This window comes from Aotus nancymaae, unplaced genomic scaffold (genome assembly GCF_030222135.1).
Source record: "Aotus nancymaae isolate 86718 unplaced genomic scaffold, 86718_ANA_hifiasm-v0.15.2.pri h1tg000040l, whole genome shotgun sequence".
NCBI lineage: Eukaryota > Metazoa > Chordata > Mammalia > Primates > Aotidae > Aotus > Aotus nancymaae.
In genome coordinates, this window is record NW_026988454.1 from 65,137,156 (window position 1) to 65,162,298 (window position 25,143).

A 25,143-nucleotide genomic window follows, 5' to 3' on the forward strand; every position below is an offset into this window, starting at 1 on the left:
CTTTTCTTACAAAAGAACTGAAGTGGCAGTATGCTCAGAGAAAAGAAAGTCATGTCTTCAGCCTCTCTTGCAGCTAGGGATATCTAAGCAAAATAATTCTAGTTAATAAGATATATACAGCAGAAGTATCTCCTTCCTAAATAAAAAGATGAAAACTTTTGTAGGTTGCTCTTCTCTTTTCTCCCTTCTTCTTAGCTTGGTATACAGGTACAATGCCTGGCATGTCAATGGATATCTTGTAACCGTGAGTATAAAAGTCTCTGAGAATGATGTAGCAGATAGATAGAGGTGCCAGGTTCCTTGACAATACCTTTCAGCCACTGTTTCAATTTTGTCTCATCTAATTTGAAACTATGAACACAATCATCCAGTATTTATTTAAACAAATGGTCAAGTTTCTTATTACCCACAATGGAACCTATTTCTTCTAATACAGGCTCTGAAGCTACTACTGAACTTTCAAAGAAAAATAATTGATGTTTATAATATTGCTAATAAATGATCTTAAAAAGTTTTTTTCTTTTAGAATTTTTGATCAAAAATTATAAGCAGAAAAAATATGTAGTGGTTAATACATTTTCCACGTAAAGTGTTAACTTTCTGCAATTTAGTATTAACACTCAACAATTAAGAAATTATCAATATTTACAATGACTCATTCCCTGAAAACATCATACAGCTAAAGTTTACCTGGTTTAATTTCTCTTGTCCATAGATATGTTTACATGCAGTTAACGCAAAAATGTTATGCTAATCGTGTAGGTATAAGATTTTTTTCATGAGCAAGAGGATAAGTTTTCATTTATTTTAAGTTTAGAATTGCTTCAGAGGTTCTAATTGTCTTAATAAAAGCCTGAATTTTTACTTTTGCTTTCAAGGTTCTAGGACCTTGTCATTATCTTCCACATATCCTTCTTCATACATTCTGCATATCTGTATATAAATACATTCCACCTGAACTACCTGCAAGTCACTTTTACAGCCTATTGATTTCCCCTTTCTCTTGAACATATTAGTGGTATCCTAAGGCCTTTTCATTCTGGCTTGCAAGAACTAATTTTGCATCTATTTTCCCAAGTCTGCATTCGGCGACCCTCCTCATTGGTAGTTTGATGTTTGTTAGAGTGGGGATATTTAAACCATGAAAATTGGCAAATGCTATACATGAAAGCCTCTTTCACTGCCATAGCCAATTATCAAACAACTATCATCACATCACTGAACAATACATATCATTTATGTTAAATTGTTAAGCCAATTTTATAGATGATTCATGAATTACCCTTGAGACTATTTAATTGGTAGTGTTAGTACCAGAAAGTTACCAGACGTACACAGTGAAGTAGAAGGATTTCTGTATATAACATTGTAATAATACGCTATGAAATGTATTATTCAGTAGATCCAAATGAATTGGAAAGGCTTAGTGAAATGATAACAATAATCAGTTCCACTGATTTGTAATATGTTAGTGAAAACAAATTTAAATGGTGGTCAAATTTTTAAATATATAATTTTGAAGAAAAACAAATATAATTTAGTCTTAAATGGGTAACTAAGAACAATAAAGTAATAAGCATCTTTAGAATTTATTACTTTTAACTTCCACTTAAAATTTATATTTGTTTAGGAAATTAACTACATCAATAAGCTGATTACAGATCCTTATGTACTATCCTTTTTACTTAAATAAAGTTAGAATGGTATACTGCATTTTAGTTTATTTATTTAATGTAGCTGAGATTATTCCTTGTGTTATGAGATTATTATTTTATGAGATTGTTATGGAATTATAAATTATTATAATCATCTAATGATCATTTTATAGTAAGACTTCTGGAGAAAAGTCATAATATTGATTGCCATAAATTCAGGCAATTTTACAAATGTCAAAGTAAAATAAAAACTGTAATTCTACATTCAAAAGTAGAGTCTATTTTTTAATATACAATGGCTATCATGTAGTTCCATTAGCTGGCTATCAATATCATTTTTTTTCTAAAACACCCAATTGTTCAGTCAAATTAAGAGTGGCTTTAAATTGAGAATAATAAGGAAAATGTCTCACATATACATAAGAAAACATAGGTTTGTCTTATAAAAAATTATTTCTTACCAATATAGCTACTTGCAAATAAAATACCAAACTTAAAAAGCAGTTATTTTAAAAGAACTATGAAAGTGATTTACATTTGAAATAATCACTGGTCAAAAGCAAGTGTTTAGCTTGCAGTATAAACTTGCTAAGGATTTTAATATCAGTAAGCCCAGAATTAAAAGGCTCCAGGCAGACTGTTCTCAGATCAGTCAGAAAGTCAAGTGGTTTCTAATAATAAAAATAAAACAAACTATGCTTTTTTTAAAAAAAAAAAAAAAGAAAAAAGAACATTCAGTAATTCAGTAAGTAAATGATTTTACCAACAAGAACCTGAAGCTAGCATTGGAAAGGCTAAAATCATCTGGCCATTTAAATTGATGTAACTAATATGCAACTATCTGGATGACACAAAAATAGCAATCTTCAACTACTATAAAGATACAAAGCACATAAGGTTTTCTTTTTTACTAGAAATTTTATCGATAAAAATAATTTTTATAACTGCTTTCACAAAGCTTAATGACATGTGGGTTTTCTATTTTTCAACTAAATAAATTGAAAATATCTTTTGAAAATATAGACACTCTATTGTATCCAAAAATATTAATAAAATATTTTTAAATTGTAGGTGTGCATTCTATATATAGTTTACTACCTAAACCAACTGAAGTATGTTTGGAAATCATTTATTAATTTGGTTTTCAACTAAAATATCAAAATAAACATTTTTAAATTCTTATCAGGTGGTTGATTTAAAATATTATTTTAAATATCTTCCTAATTTAAAATATTGAAGCTCTAATTGAAAATTGAAGAAGTAATATCAACATTTTAAAATCAACACACACTTCTCTAAGTGTGAATCTCATTTTTGCATGTCCATATATACACAAAATTTTCTCTATTTTTAATGTTTCTTGTTTTGTAAAATTACTAGATTAATACCAGTTTCCAAAACATATCTTCAGTCTAGTGAATTGCTAAACTTATACTGAAATACACCTCCCAGCACCCCCCATTCTTGATACCAATAATAGTAAGGGAAGCAGGGAAACACTTACCTAATTTTATTATGTTAAAATAATATTCAGGTGCATATTCTGAACCAACTTAGATGACAGTTGTAGCCCTATTCTGTGTATAATGTTTATCATGCCAGTAACATTCAAAACCTACAATTTCACCTTTGCTTCAAATATTAAGTTTATCCATTTAATAGGAAAATTTATTGTAAATGCATTCATCATATTTTATCATCTCAGGTGTAGTCAGGAGCCCATGAGAATGCAAAATGTTTGAAAGTAATTAATTTAGGATTAAACATCTCTCATAAAGAATAGCAGGAAACTATGTTATATCCAAGTGGGGAAAGAAAAATATCACCCTTTATATAGTTAGAAGGTATTAAAACTAAAAGTCTGTTTCAATAAATATTCATTAAATAAAATAAAAATAACCATTATAGTTTTAAAATGCAGATATATGTAATAACTTCATTTATAAGATTTTTTTGTCATTAGGAATGGAAGGTGAATTTCTGGGCTTCTAAACAAAATTTCAAAAATGAGTATAAAATCAACAAGTTTCTTACAGATAAAATTTTATATTTTCATAGTCTCCCTTATTATGCAAGAGCTAACTACAAATAATTAAAACTACATGTATTACAAGTTAATAGAACACTTTGCATTGTCATTTGTTTACTAATTATATTTATGTACAAAGTATATCAAGCAAGATATTTCTATCCGAAGATATTGAAAATCCCATTACTATTTAGGAGAGCCACGATATTTTTTCTTACCAAAAAAAACCCCTCTCTGTATATGTATACCCAACAGGATTGATATGAAAACAGTTTAACTTGAATGATGTAATTATGTAATGGAATGTAAAAAATTATAGCAATTAAGGTGTTGTGACATGCTTTAATGAATGAAGTTACACCGATTGATGACACTATATCTCCTACTCATTAATTATTTGGATAGAGTGCATTATTTTACTTAGTATAAAGAAAGTTATAAGTTGTCACTAAAATTTTGTCTGTACATTTTAATATTGTTATTTCTCTCATAACCATAAATTACGAAAAAAATCAAAACAATACTAATCGCACTTGAGTCTTTGGAAAAGCTCACAATGTTGTTTTATTCTTTTAACACATGCAGCTAATAATTTTCAGGGAAAAACTGTTAGCATTTCCAGAGACTAGGTTTATAAAGCAAATCTACACGTTTCACTTGCTAATGTCTCCTGTCTAGTTGCCCAGTTGATTAGAAATAGTTTTTAAGCTTTCTTATTTGCAGTCTAAAGAGAAAGACATACTTCTTAAGTGTAGCTAAGGAATTTTTTCAAGGAATTATGTTACTGTAAAACAGTATACTACTAACATGCAGTAAAAAGATTTAATAGAGCATTCTTTAAATTTTTTAAAAAAATAGTCAAGCTCTGTTTTTTAAAATTTTGGAAAGAAAAACTAAAAGGTAAAGTTAACATGACAGGCACAATAAATCTAGTGATACAAGCATCTTTTCTAAATATGTTTTCTATTTTCTTCTGAATTTATTTTTTTCTTTAGAGCCAGATTCCTCCCCCTAACAAGTTAAAATTAGAAGAGTGTTACAATGATACCATTAAACAAAGAGAAAACATCTCTAATCTCACTGTGGTGAGGGTGAGGGGCTTGGTGCTGATATATATATATTTATTCCTTAAATCAAATCATAAAAACACACAATTACAAATTTTTAAAAAAGGTAATAAATGAATCTCTTTATAGTTCTCAAATATAGCCTGGCTATTTCTTCTTTTTCTCTCAACAGTTTCTCTTACCTGACCCACCACTCTAGTACAAGACTATATAGAGTAACATCCATTTGAAAGGACTCTTACACCAAATACTTTACAGCAAAAAGACAGTTTTATCCCAATAAAATTGTAACTAATTTAAGTGTCCTGTTTCACATTAAAAAAAAAGACCTATTAGTCTACATTTCTCAAGACAATTACCTTTTTATGAGCATAGTACTCTCAATCATTAAGACATACAGAATGAAAGGAAAAAAAAAACTAGTAAACAATTCTTTACTTCCTCATTATCTTTATTTTCCTGGCTTCCTGCACAGACTCCACTGTTTCAAGGTATATGTTAATTTAAAAGCTTTCACCTGTCACTAGACATGGCCAATTAAAATATTTCATTAAAAAAATTGAAAATTTTAAAAGCCACTGACTTTCCTGGAATAGTTGTTTCAGATTGAGAAGGCCTTTCTTAAGTTGACTGAAACCTCCCAAAAAGATCAAGGGCACCATTTTTTCCAGTGGCTATAAAAAACAGACATGAAATTTTGTTTTGAGAAATACCACAGACCAGTCTGTTAAAGTAGATTCTTACAAGTAACTCACAATATTTTGAAGCTATGAAAAATGTTGTTATCTAGAAACAACAAAACATAAAATAATATCACTTGATTAAAAAATGCTCGTTTCTCCTTATCTTGTTGGTTCTTAAAAGATACCTCAAAAATTTATTTATTCTGGTCCAAAAAAAAAAAAAAAGGAAAAAAAAGAACAAATAAAGAGGAAGATAAACCAGTATTGTTCTTGTCCTATTAGCGTCTCAGCTTGAACTAGCTAATGAGAAATGTATAAAAGACATAGCGGTAACTGCCAAAGAACCCACCACATCCCATTTTCCAAATCTTCAAAAAAAAATAATTTTTTATAAGTGTGCTGCTTCTTATCAGATATGTGTGCATGTGTGTGTGTATTTGTGTGTAAAACACAATTACATGTTCCATAAAGGATTCATTAAGAACAGAGGTATCATTTTTTTTTGCTAGCAAATATAATAATTTAATAAGTGTTGAACTTCAAGTTTCAGCACTCTGAGTTTCTTCATGTCACCCCATAAACTATAAATTACTATAATTAAATTTTGTGATTACTGAACTAGTAAATCACATTAGAAAACTTCTAAATGGAAACCAATCATCATCAGAATGACCATAGTTCTCAGAAGCTCATTGACCAAGCTATTTATTGAGTGGAAACACTTAAAATGACTAGAAAGAGGCAGTCTTTTTATTGCCAGGAGTCTTCAATTCAATTCTGGTGATGGAGGCAAAGAAGGATTTAGAGGCCAATAATTTATTCATAAAATTTGAAAAATAAAGATATGCTATCAAATTTCTGCTCTTACATTTATAGTTAACTTTGGTCTAACAATAAAAAATTATATTTATGTGAAAAAATAATTTGTAGATTGATGTAGAGACTTCTAAAAATTAAATAAGCATGTTTATCCTTTAAAAAATGCCAACTAGCCTTTGACTATAGAAAATTACAAGAAAAGCACATTAATTTTAAATTGCTTTTGTCTTACACAATATTTTTCTCAAATCTTTTATGCCTGTAAATGTCCAGCATAATTTAAAAATTGAGAGGTGGAAAATATGTTTTATTTCTCCCCTGAAGATTAAATTATCTTATTTGTACCAGGTGGATACTTACAGTCAAGATCTCCTGCCTCAATTAGCTAGATACCATATTTACCACAACTGAAAAGAAGTCATTGATTCAACTAGTTATGGTTCTACTAATGATACAAACTAATAATTTTTCCTGGGTTCGTGACTCCACATGTACTTGCAACCATAAACATTATTGGAACTACTGAAAACAAAGAGGTACATTATATCATAAAATAATAATTAAAAAAACATTATTTTATGCAGAAGTAGCCTCATCTCCTATGGAAATAGTTTAATCCATAGGTTGAAAATGCATTTAATTTTCATCAATGTTGACTTTTAGGTCCATAATTTAGATAAATATTTGTTAATATATAATCAATTTTAACAATCTCTTTCATAGGTGACAGGCATATTAGCAGAACAGTACTTATTTAAAACCAAACTTTCAGTAAATTTTAGGAAAATTGCTAAGTGGGAAGAAGAATAACAAATAGGCTTTTCTGTAACTTATTTAAGTAAAAAAAAAGACATTTAAAAACTGTAAAATATATCTAAAGTTATGTTATGGAAAGGTAAAATTGAAATAGTTTTTTTTTAAGCAAAAAGTTGGCAAGTTGGTGGCAAAGGCAAACAACAAAATTTGCATTTCATTTTAATGTGACAACAGTCGTTTTGACATTGGATTAGTTTAACACTGAACATCCCACAAAAACAGTTATCTATTTTTAAGTGCATAATGCTTCATTGTTGCCCTTCACCCTGCATTAAATGTCACCCATCACTGTGACAGAAATATAAAAGCTGTTGCACACTAGTCCGGAGCTGAGATCAAAGCTGTTAATGCAAGCACTTTGGATACGGTTTTCTAGAGTCAGTTAAACCACCAAACACCAAAAACACTATGTTTAGAACATCTTTACCTCTGAGCTCCAAGAGAAATACAGAATATTTTTTAAAGTATAAGGACTTTCAGTAAGGCAATAGCCTTGTCATCTTGTGACAACAGATCATATTAGAGCCAAAATATATGTCAAGACAGTCTTGATGGTCACTGTAAATAATAAGCCATTGAGCAGATTCTGGGAAGTCCATCCCCTGCTGCCTAATCCACTAATACAATAGATAATATTCTAATACTCTAAAAATAATTCAAGGCAACTATATACATTAATGCATAAGAAATTCCTATATTCCTTTTAACTTAGAAAACTGTTATGTTGTAACACATTGAATATTCTTTGGTTTACTATTCTAGCTAAGAAGTCCAGGTTACTTAATATGAATATTGTTTGGCTTCCTTTACACTTTCTCCTGTATTTGACCAAAATAATTTGTTCATTTAAATAACCTAATGAATTTTTATGTAATAGTATTCATATTGCAAAATTTGGTATAGTAATTTTATTCTCCAAATTTTATTTGTATTTTATTTTAAAATGCCAATTTCAGAATAAAATATGCACTATTCCTAAAGACTTAGTGAATAATTTACCAAGGTTACATCAATCCTGTTGGAGGGATATGTGTGTACCATTATTCTCTCCTTTTAGGTTTGGTCTTCAATTTTTTATCTCTGTACATCAAACTGTTAAGAACCCAAGACCAAGATTTACATACTGAATTTCAGAACAGCTCAATTTTCTTGGAGATATCTATGGTTACGAGAAAACAAAAATCTAATATATATAGGAATTTTAATTGACTCATTTTATAAACACTATTATATCAATAGTAGCTTTAGTTTAATAAAGTAAATATTTGAAGCAAGGTGAAAAATATATTTTATTATTAGTGTAAGGGGTGAGTGCCCTAACCAGACTTTTTATATGACTGACTGCCATCTCTGTAATCATATACCTAGGTCAAAGGAAAAGAGAAAGGAAAGGAGGGAAAAACATTTAGGGGAACATCTGAGGAAGTATGAACCCATCATGGACAAGATTTCTTCCTAATCTTCTGTCAGCAAACAGCTATTCCTAGAATACTTGGGATAAGGTCATTCTATGTCTACAATGCTCTATCCAAGGCTAATCCTCACTCCTGAATAAGCTTTCTCAGCTAATTCAGATAAGCATGCTGATTATGTCATTATGCTATAAATAATAAGACAACTGCTTACAGGAGATAATAAAACATAAAACTCTATGAATATAAAAACTAACACCATACATCTCCTTCTTAGTATTGGTTAAACACATTTAAAACATTTGTTAAGTATTCCTAGATGATTTTTCTTAAATGTAAGAATGAAGGGAAATTTTCAAAGGCATTGCCAAAATAATTTAGATTTAAATCCAATTTTAAAAACTTAAATTATAATAATTATTAGATCTTAATTTGTCATAAAATTATTAGCATGATAGGAGAGCAGATATTCAATAAGCTTCTAATCTAGCAGTCTAATGACAACTTAACAATCTTCCTCATGCCTATTTCCTTCATAGTTGTATATTCCTCTCTAGCAAAATATATATTACAAGATATTTTTTAGAAAAACATATTTAAAATACATGGCATTCATACAGAATTTGGGATGATTTAAATATTTTTATAAATTTATTCAAGGGCAATAAATTTTTATTGCCAGAAATTTGCACTGATTGTGAGTTATTAATGAAAATAACATATTCGGTTGGGTTTATTCTGGGATTGAAGCATTTAGCACAACTCCTAGTACTTATGGGTAGCCAATAGATATTGTTGAATGAATAAATGAATGAGAGATAAATTTTAATATTTTATGGAATCTAATTAGTGCTTACTAGAAGCTCAACAAATATTTGACTAATTGAGTGAGTAGTTGATAGAATAACTAAACAAAAGAGGAAACAGAAAACAAATTGAAGAAGTGGTTTAGTAGTCAAGAAGATATAGAAGGTTAATTGTAATAATAATAACAGGAACAATATCAGATGATGACCAAAAATAAAACTAACGATGTTGAGAAATTTTGACAATATGTAAATCACTCATTATAATTTAGTTTTGAGATAAAGTGTTTTTAATCCTAAATATTACATAATTCCCTATAAGTTAACATTATGTAACTTCTGATAATAAATATGAATTCTGTTATTAAAGTGGTAGTTATTTTAGACCATTGTGTGATTTTCAATGAAAAGAAAACACATATTTAAGAATTTTTTTGAAACATAATCTTTTTTTCTCTCTAATTGTTATGGAGAAAAAGAATATACATAAAAAATGCCATATTAGTTTTTACATCAAAAATGATGTCAATGAGTACATCAGTGACCTCTATATGTCCTAAGACATAATTTTTATTGATAGGAAAAATAAAAGTGCTAAAGGTAGCATTAAGGTAAATGTATTTTAAATTCTAACAGATAGTAATTCCATTTAAATTACAAAGGCAATTAAATTATACAACTGAAACTTCAACATTTTATTTGCCTTTGCACATCACAACTTCTTTCTTAGTAAAAGAGTTCAATACTATGTCAGTGTAGATTTTAATTAAACAAATTCATTTGATTTTGGATGTTTAGCATTTAAAATTTAAATTGACTATATTCAGACTTTGCTTTTAATCTGATTTTTCAGCGTTTTATTTTTCAAATTTAGAAATATTTAATACAAGATTATTTTAAGATTGAAATTTGAACAAAATATTCTGAGAAAATCCAGAAAATATTCTTCTGTGTTACTTTACCTAGACTCTCTAATATTATATTTTACTGAATATATCTAACATTGTTTATTACTTAATGGAATATCTATTAATTTACCTATAAATGAAGATTTTACACTTTCTTTTTAGTGTATGAGGCAATTTGTCAATTTGTTTTGAAATTGTTGAAGAAGCTGAAATAATATCATTTTCATATCTGTTTACTTAATAACCAATGACAAAATATAACTAACATTTAAAAATATAAAAGCAGTAGCAGTAAAAAAAATGGTACATTGGCTGACTTTATGTTCTCAAACAGAATTTCTTTTGTGTAAAATCAGTACAGATTACCATAATTATACAGATGCTGTCTACAATGGTTTATCAAGTGAGTTATAGAAATATTTTGAAAAGTTAGATAAGTGCATATCCATCCTCATGCCTCTATTTGCAAATGTACTTTTTTAAACTGCAAAGGAATCCAGATATTTCAGTATTTGCTTTGAATCTAACTTCAAAAGCTGTGGGTTTGGAAAATTAGAAATAACTAAAATTCCTAACACAAATTTCAAGTAACCTAAGAGTCTCTGTTTAAGATCTCCAGAAAAGTATTGTTAGACCTAATTCAGTTTGATTAATGCCCACAAAGTTGCCTCAAAGTTGTCTCATGACACATTTCTCTAGGCTTTATTTATATCCTCCTGGGAAATTTGTTCATTTAAGAAGAAAGGTACATGCAAACATTAGGAAGACTTTTTTTTTTTTTTGAGACGGAGTTTCGCTCTTGTTACCCAGGCTGGAGTGCAATGGCGCGATCTCGGCTCACCACAACCTCCGCCTCCTTGGTTCAGGCAATTCTCCTGCCTCAGCCTCCCGAGTAGCTGGGATTACAGGCACGCGCCACCACGCCCAGCTAATTTTTTGTATTTTTAGTAGAGACAGGGTTTCACCATGTTGACCAGGATGGTCTCAATCTCTTGACCTCGTGATCCACCCGCCTCGGCCTCCCAAAGTGCTGGGATTACAGGCATGAACCACCGCGCCCGGCCACATTAGAAAGACTTTTTTAATATTTTGGAGTATTTATTTTTCTGTTTGGCCTGTGGGCTGGATGAAGAGTTTTCTAGTCATTGAATTACTTAATCTGAAACTCTTCACTTATTTCTCTGAACACATAAAATAGAGTGGCTGTATCTGTCACTATAAAAAAAGATGTAATTGGTCCAAAGATGCTCACAAATGAGAAGGCTGTTTTATTTTCACAGAATATAGAAAAAGCTGGAGCTAAAAGTTTAGGAACTTCACACTCCAAATTCTCATTACTGTGGGGAGAACTCCAAAAGTCACATAAAACATTAATAGGTTCTACTGTACAGTTTCACATGCTATATGGCAATAGGCTTTCAATACATAATTTTAGGCAAATGCAAATGATAATTATCTGAAGAACACAATTCTTAATATTTAGCTAATTAGGTAAAAATGATGTATTTGTAAAATTATTACATATAAATATATAAAATATTATCCGTGTGCAAATATATAAAAATGTTATGCTACTTCTAATTGATTTTATTCCTTTTTTAACTGAATGAACTAAACTTTTTATGGCCAGAAAAGAAATACATTACTTCACTGGAAAAAAAAATGTTCAATTCCTTATTGAAAAATAAGTTCAATTTCTCACAAATACCCTTACTGATAAATGTATCCAAATAATCCATGTAATAATAATTGAAGACACTGAATATTTAATTTTGATTATACAGCACAAAAACATATATATATTTATATATTATAAGTATTTTTATCACCATAAAAATTATATGTAGAATTCTAATTGATTTTTAATTCAGAATTTTTTTTTGATATTTGAAAAAATATAAAAATGTAAAGGATATAATGAATGTGTGGTTTAACTCCATGTTATGAGAGTAATAATAGAGTTATGAGTCCTGAGGCATAATACTAATCTTCTTAATTAAGGCAAAAGTAAGTTAAATCATATTGAAATATCAGTTGAAAGTTTGATAGTGAGGTCGGCGTATATAAACATGATTACAAATTTCCACCTCCAAGAATAAAATAAAGTAATACCATCAACATAGACTGAGCTGCATCACAGATTTCAAGGGTCATTATTAAATTATAAAATATATGTATATTTTTTCATTTAGGCATTTTTCTTTTTTTCTTAATTTTTATCTTTTATAGAGAAAGGGTCTCCCTATGTTGATCAGACTGGTCTCAAACTCCTGACCTCAAGGCAATCCTCCGATCTTGGCCTCCTAAAGTGCTGGGATTATAGGCATGAGCCACCACGCCTAGCCTGGCATTTTATCTTCTGACCCTATGATTTGAAACATGCACTATTTGTCAATGACAATAAGGCACTTTTTGTAGTGGCATTTATTCTGTAAGAAAAATGACACATTTTATAGAATACTAGGATAGTCTTTTTATACTTAGAATAGAAATTATAAATTAGCCTTGTTTCCTTCAAAAAGCCTCCTTTTAAATTTTAGTACTTTGGTTTTTCTTAAAACTGAATTATTAACTCAAGTTAGTCAAACATGTTATCTTGGTTTTGGTTCACCAGAAATCTTCAAAGTGAGTCAATGATTCTTTTATCATACTGATTTAAACAGCTTTTAGATTCTGGTTAGGAAAACAGTAAACCCTACAATACTTATAGCTTACTGACACAACCAGCATGCTTTCTGCCCACAAAGGCAGATAAGTACATTTTAATAAATGAACGTGATTCTTAAAATTTTATTATTTTTCAGCACCCCGTGGAAAATAAAGAACAGAAAAAGTAAAATTGATTGTGACTTTTGACAATTATTAGTTAGATAAATGAGGTAACAATTGCCAAAAAAATCACAAAAGTGAGCATGTTACCTGGCTATGACAAAGAGCACACAACTGACACCCAAGTAAGCCAGCAGAATATACATCCAGATATCAGGGGAGAGAGGATTCAGGAAGGAGAAGACGCCTGGGTTTGTACCATTGGGCTTGCGGTACAAAATACTTATTCCAAGTGTCATAAAGGGCTTGGAAAAGTCGATGACCTTCTCTCGAACATAGGTAATAGCCAGTGGAGCAACTGCAAGGTCAGCTTTCTGTAGAGAGAAACATAAAAAAGAAAGGAAAAATTGGTTTTCAGTCACAAGAAAAAAGTCAGTAATCAAATTAAATAAAACAAAGGCTTTACATTTAATTGTCTCAGTAACAATTATGTTAAAATTTAAAGCATTCCTTACTGTGAAGTAAAGAATCTGATTTACTTCACTAATCATTTCTGTGTGCTTCTAGATTAGCAAATCAGCATTTATTGAAAGTAAATATAGAAAAAAACTTTATGGAATTAAAAAGACTGAAGAAACTATTGTACACTCATGACATTAATTATGCTACCAGCCTTCTCATAATTGCTTTTATTTTAAATTTTAAAAATCTATTTAATAATCATTATCATTTTCTTAATATATTCATCAAATTATAATAGTACTACATCAAATTGTTTAGCTGAGAATTAAGAAACATTTTCTGATTTTAAAACTATAGAATATATTTAAAAGACTTTAGTCTTTAAATAGTTAAAATATTGTTCAAAACATCTCTCAGTGTGATTCTGTTTACTACCTCTGAGTTTTGTTTCTCTGCCTTTAATTTGTTTTATATTATTTAATGAAAATCCTTGCAGCCTTGCCTAAACCTCATTAGGAAATGAGTTTTTCCATTTTCACAAAGTTGCTAATTTTCCACGGTAGCTTAAATACGTTGAATTAGTAATGCTTTTCACTCATCATGCTATAATCATCTGTCAAAGATGAACTTAAGTTCTAATACATTGTAAGAAATAATTATAATATTTTAAAATAATCAAGTCATCTATGATGAGAAGCTATATTGCTACATTCATTTTATTATTAATAAATGTAAAAATTTTCAAAAAGTAAAGAACAAAATGTTCACTGTCAAGAGTAAGAGAAAGACATAAAAAAATGAAATTAGTCCTCCATATTTTCTTGTCTCAGTCAATGTCAAAGGACTTAAGGAAGAAACTTTTTTAAGTTTGTTGGCAATACTATTCTGTGTGTGTGTTTGTGTGCATTCATGTGTTGGTGGTGTGCAGGGAAACAGCACTGAAATGCTTGGAAAGAGTATCTTTGATAGGAGCCACAGAAAAAGACATTTCTCTAAAAAAAAGAAAAAGGAATAAAAAAGGTTTTAAAAATTCTGGGGGAGGGCATCATCATATTTCACATTCATAAATCAAAGAAAATAACAATTAAAAAATAATTGCTAATATTTTTAGGTAGTTGCTGTACAACAGGCACTATGTTAAGAACTTTACAAGAATTGTCACATTCCCCATACAATTTACATAATCCTACTATTCCTCCCTTTTTCAGATAAGAAAACTGAAACCTTGAGAAGTTAGAAAACTTGTTCATGTTCATAGAGTTCATTAAACAGTGGAACCACGGTATAAAGCCAAGCTGTGGGAGTCTACACCTAGAGCATAACCATGACGTGCATCTCAAATACCAACAACGGAATCATAGAAGAGCCATTTATTCATTCACTCATTCATTTAATAATTTGTACAGATGGAAAAGGAAATATATAGAAATTATTCTAGCAATTGATAGATTACAGTCTCTCAGAATTTAGAGGGTCAGGTGCAGAATACAGGCAGAGGGAGTATTTTCCGCAGAAAGGAGATAGCACTTCCTCTAAGATGTAAGGGAGAAACTAAAAATTGTTTGAAAAAGTGAACGACCTTGTTACAGAAATGAAGTGGTTGCTATGGCTTGGCTCTATGTCCTTACCCAAACCTCATATTGAATTTGAATCCGCACACATTGAAGGTGGAGCCTGGTAGGAGGTGATTGGATCATGGAGGTGGTTTCTCAGAAGACCTGGCTGTCTAATAGTGTGTAGCACTTCCCCCTTCCCCCATCTCCCTCCTGCTCTGCCTTGTGAAGCGGGTGCTTGTTTCCCCTCCCTTCCAACAGGATTGTAAATTTCCTGAGGCTTCTCTAACCACACTTCCTATACAGCCTGTAGAACTGTAAGTCTACTGAAGCTCTTCTCTTCATAAATTACCCAGTTTCAGATAGTTCTTTATAGCAGTGTGAGAATGGACTAATGCAGTGGTAATTTAAGAAACAGACTCCAGGTAAAAAGTGGACAACACAAAGCAGTAGTTTATCCCTGTTTGGAGGGTTAAATACACAGCACAATTTATGTATGTGTTACTTCACTTTGTAATCTTTTTCCTAGGCACATGGAAAGCAAAATTTTATCACTGTAAACCATATAAGCGAATATGCTATAAAGTGGTAACTTTTTAAAGTTTTTAATTGACAGATAAAATTTTGTGTATTTATTATATACAACATGATGTTTTGAAGTACATATACATTGCGAAATGACTAGTCCAGCTAATTAACATATGCATTATCTCACATAGTTATCATTTTGGTAGTGAGAACACTACATCCACTCTCTTCTTATGTAGAACATTAAAAAGTTAATTTCATAGACTGAGAGAGAAGAATGGTGGTTACTAGAGGATGGGATGATTACAGGGGTAGGGGGAAAGTCCAGCAAGATGTTGCTCAAAGGAAATAAAACTTCAGTTAGATAGAAGAAATGGGTTTAAGAGATCTATTGTATAAAATGGTTATTATAGGTAATAATATATTGTATTCTTGAAAAATGGTAAAATAGGTCTAATGTACAGCAAAAAAGTTAGAAAAAAATTCAAATAACATATTTTAAAAAGCTACATTATTCAAAATGTTGTAATGTAGAAATATATCAATAGGATTAGATACTCATACATTAAATTTTAAAATTTATTTAGCATTGCTTAAAATAAAAAATTATATTCCAAATGGGAAAGAGGAAAAAAAGACAGAAATTATGTAATACTATAATACTTTTAATTATAAAAGATATTAACTACTTAAAACAAAAGACACAAGCAGACACATTCAGTTATTTTGTAAAAAATTTAATGTATAAACAGACTTTATTATAGTCATACAATGTAATATTATTCAGTTATGAAAATAAATGAGCTATCAAGCCATGAAAAAGCATGGGGGAAGCTTGCATGCATATTGCTAAGTGAAAGACACAAGAAAATTTAGAGGGTCAAGTACAGAGCCTCTGAAAAAGCTATGTACTTTATGCTTCCAATTAATGACATCCAGGAAAAGGAAAAATGGTAAAGACAGTAAAAAGATCAGTGGTTGCCAAGGATTCAAGAGGAGTGAGAGAGTGTTGACTATGTGGAGCACAGAATGATTTTAGAGTGGTGAAACTATTCTGTAGGATGCTATAATGGTGGATACATGATATTAGGCATGTATCAAAACTCATTAAAATTGTGCAACACAAAGAGAGAATTAAAACGTAAACTATGGACTTGAATCATAAATGTATCAATAATAAATCATCAACTGTAACAAATGTACCACACTAATGGAAACTTAATAATTGGGGAAAATGTGTATGGAAATGGGAAGGGAGAGGATCCAATAAAGTCTACTTTCTGCACAATTCATCTGTAAATCTAAAATTTTTTAAAAAAATAAATTATACATTATTAAATAACAACAGGTTGTTTTTACTATATCCTCTGTTAGCAGATGTATTGTGTTATAACAAAGTTGCTTGTGTTTGCAGCTTGAAAAATGGGTCCAAAATAGCAAAACCCTGGATTGGGAGGGTGGAAGGGGAAAGAAAAATGAATATCATAGTATAGCTAGCATTAATGTGTCCATTGTGAGGCAAAATGTGCTATATTATTTGGAGGCTTTTCACCTCTATTCATAATCACTACAGCCCTACCAAATTTGTAGTGTGATATTTCCTTTTAACAAATGAAAAACAAAAACAGAATAGCCAACCTAAAACATGAGATTTTAAGGAAAGTATGGCTCCAAAGATGACTTAATGATGCTCATTTCCCACTATTTTTCTGTACAACCATTCAAATATATCACGCCCATTTCTGTTGCTCTACTGGTTTTGTTATTTCCCTTCCCAAAATAATATTCCTCTTTCTCTACTACTCAAATTCTGTAAGACACTTACCTGGTTCTTTTCCTCCTGTGTATCCTTCCCTGATTACTCTATCTGCGTTAACTTATCTTTAGTGAATTTGTATATAACTTATAAACTGAATCCTGTAATTTAACATGTAGCAATATTTTATGTTGTGTTATTTCTTGTTATTTCACATATAAGTCAACCAATATGATATGAGAAATCTGAATGTACATATTATTGTAACTGTATTCTTCCAGTTCCTATGAGAGTATAAACACTTGAAAGCCTGCAGGCATACCCTTCAATCAAAGCATGTAACTCTAAACTGAGGGAATGGTAAAGTCTCCCTCCCCGGAAATCTAACAAAGACACCTACACAGCAGCTATCTTACTAAATTAATAAGCATTAATTTAATATTCTATCATTCTATGTGAAACTCTTCCAAATTGTCTTATTCATCTTTATGATCATAATGAACCTAACATCCCTAAGGCACTGGATAAAATTTGACACCAAGGAACTAACTGCATAGTAAATGTTTGCCGAGTACAGTTACAATTTAACTTAGTAAAATTTTCAAAGAAAACCACTCAGAGAATTTTTAAATGAAACATTTTTCTAGTCTTACTATAGAAATAAAATTTATTTGTACAATAATATAATTCCAATTGAACTAACCATCTAGATAGAACAGATTAATTCTTTTTACAGTTACATAGCTAATAGAAATCCACTGATTAAATACTATAAAGTGTAGTAAAAATTATTGGTCTAATTTCTGAAAACTTAAACCAAAAATTAGATAACAAAACATGTTTTCGTGAATGGCACAATGACTTCAAATTTGAATATGTTGTGAAACTTTCTTCTTTATGAAGTTTCAGAAATCAAAGAACATAATGATCTGATTTTTATGATACATGATCTCATCAGTGAAACATCTTGCACATACTTCTAGAGGTTCTTGCAATTTAACACTGGAAGACCAGTTCTAAATGTTGTTTTCTTTTCCATGATGTTGTTAAATGCTTAATAAAATGGGTAAAATAATTAAAGCAGTAAGTTCATACGAATAAATTGGTAACATTTATTCTGATTAACTAAGACACTTAAGCTAGTTAATTAGGCATATTCAGTGTAATGTCACATGTAAGTGATACAGCATATTCCTAGACTCTCCACAATGTATAATGTTAAATAATTTGTCTCTGTGTGCACTTGTAAGAAAACACAGTTCACTTTCTGTACATATGGCTTACCACCTCTGTCACTACCAACCTAGTCACATTGCCTGAACCCTTAAAATGGCCTCCAGCTGGTCCGCTATTTTCATTCTTGCCCAACTAGAATCTCCTTTCCATGCCAGAAGTTTCTTTCTAAAACACATACCAGATTATCACTTTCTGCTCAGTATCCTCCAATGATTTCCAGAACATGTTTGACGACAAAGCACTACAAGATACGGCTTTATCAACATTAGTTCCATTACTCTTCTGGTCTTTCTCACTGTTGTTTCAATAACTCTGTCTGCCTGGCTAATTCTCAAATGAGTGTACACATTCCTTTCTCCAGGCTTTCCGTTTGCTGTTCCCTCTCCCTGGAAAGCTTGTAGCTTATACATACAAATGGCTTATTCTCTCATTTCATTCATGTGTTTTCTTTGATGTCACTTTCGCAATGGGGTTTCCATAGCATAGTGGTTATCTCATTTGCCTGGCAATTACTTGAAGGGGTCTTTCCTGAACACTCATTCTATCACTCTTTATCTCCATACAGTAGTTTCATTTTCTTCATGAAATACGCCATTAACTGACATTGTCACTTGTCAGCCTTTTTCTATTAGAATGTAAGTTCCTTTGAGTAAGCAGTTTCTCTACTATTGTAACTGTGTTGTCAGTGTCTAGTACGGTGACTGGCACAGAGTTGTCACTAAGTAACTAGTTTTTGAATGAATGAAACTATTATTATTGCTAATTCTACCCTCAGGACACCCTCTTATCTTTTTTACCAAAGAGAATACTCTTGAGATTTGTTTTTATTGAACTTTTTCTCCCAAATACTTCTTTTAGATTAGCTGTTGTGTATTTTTGTTGTAAAGACCATATAGCAGTCAAAGTTGGGATATTTAATGAAAACATCCTTGTACTTCATCCCTCCTCTCACCCCACCAATTTCAGCCCACTGTTTCTGTTGAGGTCTCCATCTCTGGCAGCATGAATGAGAGATTCCTGAATGCATGGTTAATACTAGGATCATATGAAAAGAAAAAAAATAATTTTAAGAAATGAGATTTTTTTCCATGTGCATGATTTCTAATTTTTGTTATGATAAATAATGGTAAATAACTGCTAAAATATTTCATAGATATCTCTGTGATTGGGCCAGGCGCGGTGGCTCACGCCTGTAATCCCAGCACTTTGGGAGGCCGAGGCAGGTGGATCACGAGGTCAAGAGATGGAGACCATCCTGGTCAACACGGTGAAACCCCATCTCTGCTAAAAAAACAAAAAATTAGCTGGGCACGGTGGCGTGTGCCTGTAATCCCAGCTACTCGGGAGGCTGAGGCAGGAGAATTGCCTGAACCCAGGAGGCGGAGGTTGCGGTGAGCCGAGATTGCGCCATTGCACTCCAGCCTGGGTAACAAGAGCAAAACTCCATCTCGGGGAAAAAAAAAAAAAAAAAAAAAAGATATCTCTGTGACTAACTGTATTTTAGTGATTACCATAAACAAGTTAACATATGTCAGTACTCACTAGGTGTTGTTCAAGAAAAAAAAAATTGATGAGATTAAAGTTACATAAGTTTTAAAATATGAAAAAAATTAAACTTGTATAAATTATTTATTTTCCATACTATACAAAACCTAATATGTATTTGCAGTTACAAAAACAGAAACTTACATTTTAGAAATATGAATTTAGTTCATTTTCACCAAACCAAGTAATTAGCACAGTGTCCAACAGAAAGTAAAGTGGGCAATTGAGTTATAAAATGCAGAGGTTTCTCTCACACTTGTAAGGCCAGAGTAGAAAATACTTTAAAGAAAAAAAAAGTAGATTTAGCTGCTGCCTCAGCACTTGCTACTTGCTAATGGTGAAGGAAGCCTGCTGATAATTTCAAATAATATTGAGTAAACCTGCCAAACTTGCTATTAATAACAATGAAAAATAAACTTCTGAACTGCTATCTTCAGAAGAACCATGGCTCTAAAATATTTCTAGAGCTTTGGGGGAGGAGATTAATTGTTTCAGCTTAGCTTTGCTTTGTTTTGTTCCCCACTCAAATCTGATTTTGTTGTACACTCTCAATTGTATGCTTCATAAGTATTAATACTCCCCTATACTAGAATTATTACAATATTTCCATGGAATGAATGTCGATATGGTTTGGCTGTGTCCTCACCCACATCTCTTCTTAAATTGTAGTTCCCATAATACTCAGGTGTTGTGGGAGGGACCCAGTGGGAGATAACTGAATCATGGGTTTCTCATAGTAGTGAATAAGTTTCATAAGATCTGATGATTTTATAAGGGGTTTTCCCTTCATTTTGCTCTCATCCTTTCTTGTCTGCTGCTATGTAAAATATAATTTTTGCCTTTCCCCATGACCGTGTGGACTCCCCAGCCATGTGGAACTGAATCCATTAAAATTCTTCTTTCCTTATAAATCACCCAGTCACAGGTATGTCTTTATCAGCAGCGTGAAAATGGAGTAAGACAAAGGAATTTACTTATTTATTTATTTTTAGGGACAGCGTCTTGCTCTGTCACCCAGGGTAGGGTGCAGCGGCATAATCATAGCTCATTGCAGCCTCGAAATCCTGGACTTAAGGGATCTTCCCACCTCAGCCTCTTGAGTAGCTTGGACCACATGTGACCAATTTTTCTATTTTTTTTTTAGAGATATGGTTTTTTATTGTTGACCAGACTGGTTGAAATTTATATTTAATGTTCTAGACAAATTAGTTTTGTTCCCTAGAAAAGTATCTGTATGCGGAAATGTCCTGTTTTCTTCACACTGATAATTCCTGAAAGATGAAACTTTTATTTAAAAATAATCTGAGATCTTGCACATCAATACTCCAAATATGTATTATTATTTCTATTATTATAATAGTTATTACTATTTTCTTGTTCATGAGCATAGGATTGCACTAAACAATGTTTCTAATATTTTCTGTTTCTGATTTAGATTTTACTGGTTTCCTGATTCTGAGGAAATTAGCATGTTTTGAAATCATAATTTAAGTGAAGAGAGTTATGCTGCCAAAGATAATTACCAATACATAAAAGATATTCTGTTACATTCTATAATTATTATAAATATATTTAAACAAATATAAAACCAAAACAAGGCTACTACTTAAAACATAATATTATTATATATTTATCAAACAAGTGCTTGAAAAAAAATAAGTGGTTCCTTGAAATAAATTTATATGCAAACTTTCAAAATTGAAAATTAGAAATAACTCAAAATGTTACTAAAAATCTCAGGTTACTTCTTAAACTTCTAAAACATTTATACAATATCTTGTTACTGAATTTAAGATACTATTTCACTTATACATTTTCTGCTAAATCCTTTTAAAACCTTTTAAATTTCCCAGTTCAAATGCAATAGGACCATAGTCGGTAGACCAATAAAAGAAACAACTACTACACTAAAATGGATGACTATGAACTACAGGGGACCTACTTAATGGAATCTTGAACTTATAATTTGGCTCTAGCAAACCTTTCTTTAATGTGCAATGGATTAAGCATGTTGAATTCCCAGGGTCTATTTAAAATAATAGTTAAATGACAATGGTTGCAGATAATTAATGCTATAAAATTTTCTGTTAAGATCAGATTACTCTAAAACTATACATTAGCTTATATTTATTTATTTAAAATACAGTTTACAATAACAAACATTCCTTGACAAAGGATTACTGAAATTCAACTATGCACCAGGTCTGGGGCGACATATAGAATCCAAAGGTGTTTATAACTGTCCCATTTCCCAGGTGCTCATAGCAGCATAGGAAAAATTAACACAGAAACTAATAATCAATAATGTAAAATAAGTAGTTCAGTTGATGTATGTATAAAAATAGTTGTGCTACAGTTTTATTGACTTGCTCAATTATTGCTCTAATGAGTTAACACAAACATAAATGTATTAGTAAGATTTGTATTAATTCTGCAAATCCTGGAGTAGAAATGGGACCAATGCACAAAGTTAGCATTAATGAAGGTGCAATGAACTCAAAAGGGAACAGTGACAGGTATTATGACCCATCTTACAGCTCCAGTTAACCTACTGCTAATTTCTGAATTAAAAAAAAAAAGCTATGATGATAAGTTTACAAATTAAAGCAGTCTTTAGAGTGGTTCATTTTTCAACAGATAGAAATAAGAAGAGTTAAAGAGTGGATAACACTTGCAAGCCATGTAAGTAAACTAGAAGGCACTTGTGGCTCCTACCTTCTATTCTCTTTTCTAGCTAAAATAGAAATAAACATTAGATGATTTTCCAGTGTAATCTTATTATTCTTACCTAAAAGCATTTATTAAGCTGATTTAAGTATTGTAGGAAAAAAATTGTAACAGGATCTTTAGTATATTGTCCAAGAAAACAAGGTAACTTTTTACTACATAGGCTCTACCTTGCCCAGACTTGCTTTTCAAATGGAATCATATCACACGTTGAATTACTAAGCAAACCTATCTTTGAATGGGTCAAATATGAAATATAAATTTACTTGTTTCCCATATATTCAAAATCTGTATACTCTATGCTTATACTTAGAAAAATACAAAATACATATTTGTATTCATTAAACAACTAAACTATTAAGAAAGTACACACCAAAAGAAGGAACTCCATGTGATAAAAATACATATATGCTAGTCACTATAAGTGTTACATGTAGATATCTTTATAATTAATTACATAACAAAAATATTCTATAACATGTTTTTTTTGTTCTGGTTCTCATGACCAATAAGATTCCCTGAATCTGCACCTTTAAATTTTGTTAAGGTTTAAACATAACTATGTTATTCAATATTTGTTCAACCTTTTGAAGTATGAGGGAACTTAAAATCATGCCTCCTTACTGTAACTTTGAACACCTGGGCTCAAAGGATCCTACTGCATCAGCCTCCTGAGTAACCAGGGCATGGACCATCATGACTGCCTTGACTGGCTTTGTTTTGTTTTTGAGATGGAGTCTCATTATGTTTCTCGGGCTGGTCTAGAACTCCATCCTCAAGTGATTTTTCCACTTCAGCCTCCCAAGGTGCTGGGATTAAAGGTGTGAGGCAGTGTGCCTGGCTCTATCCTTCCCTTCTTTTATTATTTCTTTCTTCTTTCTTTATTTCTCTATCATTTCCTTTATTTCTTCTCCCCGAAAACCACGTATAATTTTTTTAGTTAAAAAACCTATAAAATTAAACGTCTAACAGCAGATGTAGAAGGACTTAAGAGAAAGATCATAAACAAAGTACTGTTTCTATTAAAGTGGACCACTTACTATTCCAGCCTTCCAGAGTATTAAATATATACATATGACCTAACTCCAATATGTCACAACTAGAATTTTTAAGAAATAAAGTTTGTAAGCAAAATGATACACAAAAGTGTTTTTCCAAGTTCGTCTGTAATCTGGAACTGTGCCTCAAAAAGGAAAGGCTAACTCAAGTAGAATACAACAAGAAAAAATTACCTCTCACTCTTAAGCAGCAATTTATAATGTTTCTGTTGAAATGTAGTGGACACTGATAATGATGATAAATATTAAAACATGCAATATTAGACAGTAATTCTACTATATGAAAACATAGATGGGAAACCTGTAGATTAACTAATTCTTGAAATATATCAACTGATCACAAATGAATGAGCATTTAGATTCCAATTTAAACAAGTAAATGACAATGAATTAATAATTAACAACTATAAGACAATCAGAAAAAGGTATTTGTTGATACTTTATGTCATTAGGAATTGAAGTTTTTAACAATCAAATAAAAATCATGTGTTTTTTTTTTAACTTCCTCTCTTTTTAGTCCCACAACATGGTCTTGGATTTGCTTCAAAATAGTACAGTAAGGACAAAATTGGTGGGAGAAAAGATGAAATGAGATTGACCATCGTTTTACTACGCTGGAAGTTTGGTGATGGGTATATGGCATTTCACTTTATTTTTCTATTTGCACATGTCTGAAGAGTTCTACAGTATATTTGAAATGTATAGAATTAATAATGGAAAGAAATCAAGCAATGTTAATAGTATTTATCTATGGTTAGTAGAAGTATGGTTGTTCTTTCATATATTTCTATATTGTATAATTTTTACAACATGAAAATATATTCTCTATTTCAATAAAAACACAATACATGCCTTTTAAATTCATATATTCTATCTTGAAAAACTTCATTAATCAAACAAAGCACAATTATAAACAACAAAGTAAGTCCAAAAAAATTTTTATGGTTATTAAATTTAAAGATTTAAATTTTGAGATGCATATATAAAGAGTTCTATTTGGTCTAAGCTTGTAGAGTGACTTCAATATAAATACAACTCTTTTCTGAAAATAAACTAGACATGAAATGAGTAAATAGTTAAGTGATTGTTTTGCCTTATCTTTTAGTTGCTGAAATGAAGACAATATATTGCATATTTTGAGGACAAGGAAAACTAAGCTCCCTGTTTATAAATATATTTTAATTGAAACAATTCAGATGGGATCTTTGATATCAAAATATAAAGTAATATATTATGGGAAATTGTTTGCTACTATGTTTGAATGCTAACAATTCTTATTATTCTCATATCTTCATGTAGTTTTTCCAGGAATAA

The 25,143-nt window shown here is 30.7% G+C and overlaps 1 protein-coding gene across 5 annotated transcripts in view; it reads right to left on the minus strand.

Moving 5' to 3' along the window:
- The window catches only part of GRIK2 (glutamate ionotropic receptor kainate type subunit 2), a 712,929-nt gene that overhangs the window by 196,131 nt on the left and 491,655 nt on the right, over positions 1 to 25,143 (minus strand). For all 5 annotated transcript variants that reach the window (XM_012438407.3, XM_064360817.1, XM_064360815.1 and 2 more), the window contains exon 11: positions 13,115 to 13,338. In XM_012438407.3, coding sequence (XP_012293830.1) covers positions 13,115 to 13,338 — 224 coding nt within the window. The remainder of the gene's footprint in view (positions 1 to 13,114; positions 13,339 to 25,143) is intronic.